General features: G+C 42.8%; 1 protein-coding gene across 1 annotated transcript; it reads right to left on the bottom strand.

Moving 5' to 3' along the window:
- Positions 1-3,391: 3,391 nt before the first annotated feature.
- On the bottom strand, positions 3,392-6,610 carry LOC135485086 (uncharacterized). Its single transcript, XM_064766820.1, has 3 exons — positions 5,125-6,610; positions 4,294-4,476; positions 3,392-3,963 (listed from the first exon to the last, which is right to left on the bottom strand). The coding sequence occupies exons 1-3, from the start codon at positions 6,431-6,433 to the stop codon at positions 3,494-3,496; spliced, it is 1,962 nt and encodes a 653-aa protein (XP_064622890.1). The 5' UTR covers positions 6,434-6,610; the 3' UTR covers positions 3,392-3,493.
- Between the last annotated feature and the right edge of the window lie 911 nt (positions 6,611-7,521).

Genomic DNA, 7,521 nt, shown 5'->3' with positions numbered 1-7,521 from the left:
GTGTGTGAGAAAAATCAGAGTCAGCAATTTCATCTACCTAACCCGAGCAATAGAATTGTCCTGAGTCAAGGGGGGATAGGTAGGCCTAATATAGGACTCAGATTACTTTGTATAGAAACTTTGTATCCATTGCTCCCAAATATCTGACCAAAAATTAAATCTCTTTTTCTTTTTGATTTCTCGTCCCACCATTCGCCTTGGATGTCTAGAGTCCTTTTCCAGCACAGTGGACGTCACCTCGCTGTCTTGGTGCTCATTCCAGTCCAGGACTGACAAGTTGGTTCGGATTTGGTAGTTGGCCCTTTCGAATACGATTCTTTTGTTGTGATATTGGAGCAGAGAATTATTAAAACTTTCGACATAATGCGTATCCCTGCATCCAATGTAAAGATGCGGTGATTTATAAACCAACAGACTGTGAAGATACTTCTTGAGGGCTGCCTCTGCAGGGGCTGAAGATATTTCTCGCTTGCTGGGTTCATAGTCATGATCAGACCGACATGGGGACTCCTGATGACAATTGGCATGATTGTTCTTATAGTGCTCAATCACATTATCTATGCTGGCTTTTAGTCTTTCTGTGTCCCCCTCACAGCGTTTGATGCACCAATATATATGAGTTTTTACAGATGCTGACTTATCTGCCAAGTCAACAAACCAAGACCTTCCTTCTAAATATTTCCTCCCCTTTGTCAGTTTCGCCATTCCTTTGGCCACACCCTTTGTCATATGCCAGGTATCTAAAGAAGTAACGGTTGGGGAGCGTTCCACACGGACAAACTTAGTGATCGAGGCATTGTTATCATGTGAATGCACTCTGATTGGGACACTCTCTCTGTCAAAATATTCATAGATCCTCCGTGTTCACACCATTTCGTGCCTTTGAGTGATTGGATCGTCATCTTTTGAAATTACCTCATTCTGTAGGACCTTATGCGTCTTTTCGCCCAGGCAGACAACATCAGTAAAGCGGGCATTTTTTCGCCAACAATGTCTAGCGTCAGTAGCAATGTCAATACCATCCAAGCCGGTACTTTCAACAGAAGCAGCAATTTCTTCCAACAAAGCATCTGATTTTGACTCCTTCACAACTCCATCCGTGACAGGAAGATACGAATCTTGGAATTTAGTAAGTGTCTTGTCTCCCATTTTTCCAATGTCAGCTGCATCACATATACGTTCATACTGATTCGGCAGGATTCCTGAGACAAAGTAACTATGGGCCATCCTTAGATTCACCGTAAATTTGCCTCCTTCCACATGGGGTGAAGTCGTCCAATATATGTTGTGTTTGCCTGTTTGGCAAGTGACATGAAATAGACCGACATGGCCATCTCTTGCAGTTTTTTCCTCCCGGACTGACATTTTTGATGTACATGTCCTGTGGTGCAAGCAAACTCTGTCCAACAAATTGTCCAAAGATTGAACTGTCATTAAATATATTGGTGATTTGGTTTCATTCTTCTGGCAGTATTGGTAAGAAGTGCCACTAGGTTCACTTTGGCATTTATCAGTTGATGATGATGATGCATCTTCGTTGTCCCCCTCAAACGTGTTGTGCAGTTTATAAAAATCGACAAGTTCCTTCAAAAGCTGGTAATTGGTTATCTTTGAGGCAGTTCCTCCACCAAGATGTCTTTTTATGCCGTCTATGTCATCAAATAGGTTGACTTTTTCGTTTTCAGAATTCGCCTTGAATTCTAAGCATCCCCGAACAATAAATGATGTCTTCTGGCTTTTTTCCTTCCTCTTTCGGACTTTCGAAGGACTGTCAGATGGGAATCTCTTCCTTGGGTTCTCCAAACGCTCCTTTTCTCTCGATCTTACAGGTACAGGAATTGGTGACGGATGTTCATTTGACGACCCTCCAGCAACTGATGCTGAACTCAGACTTTGAAAGTTTTCTTGTTCAGCCATTGTAAGATTCAGCTTTGATACACAGCCTACTATTGCATTATGTTTTCAAAGAATTACCTTTCTCCCCATCTCAAAATAAGGGATGGACTCTCCCAATCCTTCCTGCACCCTGATGTACTCAAAAACTGTTATAGTAGCACTTCAAAGACCTTTGGCATCTGGCAAAACCATCCCAATCCCATTTTCCCCCAGTAACACACTTTGCCAGCTATCATTTGACTTCCTCAGGTCAAGAGTGCAATGAACTATAAATGATCTATCACCCCACCACCTCCAAGGAAGGGGGTGTATCATAGAAAATGACTGAAAGACACCAGGATACAGGTATCACCAAGATAGGATGCACATCACCAAAACCTGAGATGACCCCTCAAAAACTCAAGAGTCTGTGGGCTAATACTGTACCAGGATATCTCATGTGGAAGATTATCACATAACAGATTCTGCACATTGCCCTTGGTCATAAACCACAAATAAAACACAAATACTATGTGTGTGAAGAGATGAATTTTATCCAGGAAGTGCACCAAAACCACGTTGTATTTCGTTACGAGTGACGTAGCAACCTATTTATACCTATCACCAAGACCTAAATACTGCCCACTCCGCTCAGCAGGATATCTACCTGGGAATACATTAACTCGTGGCCTGGCCACTAGCGGTACGTGTTTAAGAGAAATAATTATGACAACTATTCATTTGCTCTCGCTTCTATCATGTACCGGTCTGTCTGTATGTAACATACAAGTTGGCGGTGTACTAAAATATTTTGACGATAGTGAAACACTTACGGAAATAAAAAAAACACGATGAAGCCATAATATGTTGTTTGAAGTTTTATCATAGTGTACAAAGAACACAATAAAGACAGTTGACATGTGATTATTGGCATTATGATACCAAGAATAAAATTTCTATTCTAACATGCAAAGTTATCAACAATTGGTGAAATATCGAAAAATAATACATGTTAATGATTTTCCTGGCTAATAATATCACAGATAAGTAGTTCTAGGGAGGGCATAGAATTGACGTCAAGAAACCGTACAATTATCTTTCACAATGATAACGCAGATGGTCACACGCCTCGTCCCGAGTTAAAAGTAAAATCATACGTCCTAAAACTGCTGTTACGGAAGTCGTCACTAACAATGGAATCCCCTACGCTATTGTTATACTTTTTGATTCGGCCCAGCTCCCTAAGAGTCGTTTCTAACAATGGAATCCCCTCACACTATTGTTATACTTTTTGATTCGGCCCAGCTCCCTAAGAGTCGTCACTAACAATGGAATCCCCTCACACTATTGTTATACTTTTTGATTCGGCCCAGCTCCCTAAGAGTCGTCACTAACAATGGAATCCCCTCACACTATTGTTATACTTTTTGATTCGGCCCAGCTCCCTATGAGTCGTTTCTAACAATGGATTCCCTCACACTATTGTTATACTTTTTGATTCGGTCCAGCTCCCAAGAGCCGTTTCTAACAATGGAATCCCCTTACACTATTGTTATACTTTTTGATTCGGCCCAGCTCCCAAGAGCCGTTTCTAACAATGGAATCCCATACACTATTGTTATAATTTCTGATTTGGGTCTGACTCAGCTGCTGCCGCATTGTCCCCTTCACTTTGGACCATAGCAATACCAAAGACTGACGCACTAAGGCGTACAAAGTCGTCCATATGAGCAGTCCTGAGGAAAGGAAGTTCATTGTTGCTAGCCGCAGCGGCCCGCTGGTGGCGCTGCATCATTCTGTGATACCTGTAATTGGACTGGTTCGCTGCCGGCTGTGGTTGTTGACTGGTGTGTGGCTCTGCATTGGTGTTATGGCTGATTATGACCGGTGCTTCCTGCAGCGTGATGATGGGAGGTCTGTCTTGACTTGCTGAGGATGCCATTGGGGCGACTGTAGCGCTACGCCCGGGGACCGCCCTGCTGCGGATAGATGTCCTGGAAGACTGACCGATCCTGCTAAGGTTCGAGGCTCTTGAACCTGTAGTAGACGATTGCGCTAGAGGGGATCCCTCTCCATCGGGTGGCTTAGCTGAAAAGAAACCAAAGGGACAATTGAAAGAAAAAGGCCGAGTGCAGTGTAACTCTCAACATCGATTGACATGTTTCATATTCATGCGTTACAAGAGAATTTCAAGTACTGGTACATGTACTTTGCTATACATTGTACTTAATGCAGTTACACCGAGGTGTAGTGATAATTTCATATGTATTTTTGTGTAGTTTCTCCCTCTGGCTTCTTGATTGGTGGCTGAGCAAAAGTTGTTCATAAAACCATTAATGTCACTTATGCTTAAAATCTCGCAGGTTTTCATGGCAGGCTCCGCAGGGTTGAGGTTATGTAAATTATAGCATGCTTTACCTGATAACTCTAAGAAGACAAGTCCCCATATGATGCTCCAGATCCAGCCAACTAGCAAGACTGGTGTACTCAGCAGCTGTAACAGGCCGGCCCAGCAGTTGTTCATGAAGCAACTGAGGATGTCGGTACCAATTGGCCTTGTTCGTCCGCAGCACATCAGAGAAAAGGCAGAGAAAAAGGTACCTGGAAGAAAGAAGTTACGTATTACTAAAAGCGTGAGACATGATTATGATCGACATCATGTGCAGGCCATTTTAAACAGTCGGCGTGGTGAAATGTGAAACTAGGTTAGTATATAAGAATGTTCGTCGACAGAGGTATCCGATAAATTACAAGGTAACAAACTACATGTATACGAATCCCTCTTTTAATACATATAGTATTTTGCGATATGATATAATTGATTTTACAAACGATTGATAATTATTTCTTTCCGCATAAAATATGACGTCACGTATTCTTTTTTCGCCTTCTGCCTTTTTACCGCTGAGCCTGAGGATAAATCTATTGTCATATCGATCAAATATGAGTTGTTCAGAAATAACTCGAGAAGAATAGGAAAATAACCGATAGGCAAAAAACATGTGGTACATTGGCAATGTGTCAGTTGCTGACATCTAATTAATGTTGATGCTGAATCCATTGTAAAAATCCTTTTCCATTAAACAATGACCTGACTTATTAGAAGTAGCAATGACTTAGAATGTACCAAACTTTGCCACATTATCAATTGACCAAGTGCCCAGCCCTTGGTTGGCATTGTTCATTTTCGCAATAAAAATGCACTTACATGTAGCCACCGTTGGAAAATATCGTCGGAAAATAACTTACCTAGTCCGGGTACTAGGATGTTGAGGAGGAAGCACACGATGGCAGCAGACTTTGGCATGATGGGAATACAGTCCCGAAGACTCGGGTTGGGATGGAGCGGCTCCACCACACGGGCCGGTCTGGGAAGCACTAGAGATTCTTGTTTGGTTGACATGGGCTTGTAGCCTGGCATGACGGGTTTCCCGTACGATGGATAATCCCCGGGAAGTGGACTGACTGATGCTGTCATACGGGGCGAAGTCCGCGGCGAGTCGGTCTGCTCCGTGGTCAAGTGGGTGACCCAGCGGTTAAGGGACTCTGACAAGTTCACATCACTTCGGTGATTATATTCACTGCCGCTGCTCCCGGGCCTGCTGAATGTCAGAGGTTCCTCTAGATTATCCGTACGCTGGCTTGCACCACTTTCTTGACTATGAGGACGACTCTGGTTAAGATTGTCAGATACACGTAAACACCCACTATGAGGGCTTCCCCCAGTCCGTGACCGGTCAATCCCTGATTCCCTCACAGTCATATCTTCACCGGTACTTCGGGTTCCAGAATGACCATTCTTCTCAACAGACCCAGAATCAACTGAAATTTTCCCTGCACCATCACTACTTGACTTACAAATACCTTTTTCCATGGTAGCGTCTTTTGTCCCCTTGGACGTCCTTTCCACACTCATTTTCTGTCGCAGTTGACCGCCATCTATGTTTTTTGCTTCAGCCGCAGCAGCAGTATCTGCAGATTTACGTGAGGTAGATTTCTCATCAGATCCATCTTGACCAGATCTCAATGCGACAGCCTTTATCTTTCCTATGGTTCCCTTCGGTTCTTGGGTATCATCAAGTTCACCGATACCAGTGGTTTCGACCGTTTTTCGCCCTTTGTGTTTGCTTTCACTCGCGGTAGCCTTCAAGGAGACAGACTTGCTCCTCGATAATTTATCCATCTTGACACATTTTGATTGCTTTTCATCGCTACCTTCGCTATTATGCCTCTCTCTCTTTCCAGCTTTTATAACATCCTGCCCAATCTTCCTGATAGTTTTTGCTGCATTGCCATCAGAATTTTTGGTAGCAACTGGTTCCTTTTTCGAATTTCCAGTGTTTTCGCTTTCTTTCCCGTCATTGTCTTTATCAGGGCTTTTTTGATCCGAAGACGTGGAGCTCTGCGCCCGCATCAGAGCGTCAAACTGATTCCAAAGAGTCGCCCTCCGTGTCAAGTTACCCCGCTTCTGATCTAAACCAGCCTGTTCCGCCGCTTCTGTGTTCGATTCACTTGAAGCTACTGGTCGCTCACCAGTAGCCATAGTCAAAGCCAGCATACAAGTAGCCAAGGCGACATTGGTTAATCTATGATTGCTACGGTCCGTCTTATAGAAAGTTTCTTATCAATAAAACATCCATACCAATATTAAAAGCAAGACTATTAACATCCAGTAATGAAAAGTTGCGCTCGACCATGCAGTATTGGCGGAAATGCACATTCACCGTGAAGCGTGAGTGATTCTTGGTTAAAGTTATATTGCATGTGAAACCTATTTTCTTTAAGTTAAACTTTTCTGGTTACCGTATCTCTATATCACATTTACTCCTGGAACTTGGGGTAGACACCAAATGTGGCAAGGTGTATAATTACGTACCTTGTCAAGCTCATATAAAGGTTTCTATATCACTAAAGATTTGATTCCACCACGGGCCTTTTCCGTCTTGGTTTTGCCGCTTACATCCGATGCCTTATGGTCAGTTTCCTTTGCCGAGCTAATAACTAACATCGACATTTACTCAACGAAACTGGCTTTTTTGCTGACAATTCTCCAATGTCTTCCCTTTTAATTTTTCCCCATATTCCAAATGGTTGACTGGTCAATTCAGCGCTAACGCGGAAGGCACATCTCTTAGAATTGCAGTCCTTTCAGCTGTGTTATTGAATGGATTCATTGGCTAAATTGTTCTTGATAAACAAAGCCAAATGTGGTATTGATTGGCAAGAAAAACATGCTGACGAGATCTTGTTGACACACGAATTTACAAAAAAAGGTTTTTGGCAAGAAAGGACTGGCGGAGCTTAATAGCAAACACGTAACATAATGATTCCGATCGACAGCAGATGAGCGGCAATCAATCGCCACAAAAACATTTTTATAACATAACAAACTTGGCTCCTTATTTACAAGTCAACAATATATCCAGCAAACTTAGCAAATGAAAAATCGAATACCTCCAGTCGAGAACATATCCTTAGAACAAAACATTTCTCCACTCGTTCAGCGTTACCTTCAACTGGTTTCTGTCTTTTTACGAGCATGGTTAATAATCCGCGTTCTTTTGCTTAGAGACCATTCACCACACAGTATCCTGTGTTTCCCCAGTTGCTTAGGTCCTAATGCGCGAACCTGTCGACGCTGTGTCA

The sequence above is a fragment of the Lineus longissimus genome, chromosome 3, assembly GCF_910592395.1.
Source record: "Lineus longissimus chromosome 3, tnLinLong1.2, whole genome shotgun sequence".
NCBI lineage: Eukaryota > Metazoa > Nemertea > Pilidiophora > Heteronemertea > Lineidae > Lineus > Lineus longissimus.
This window is presented reverse-complemented; position numbering and strand designations above follow the sequence as displayed.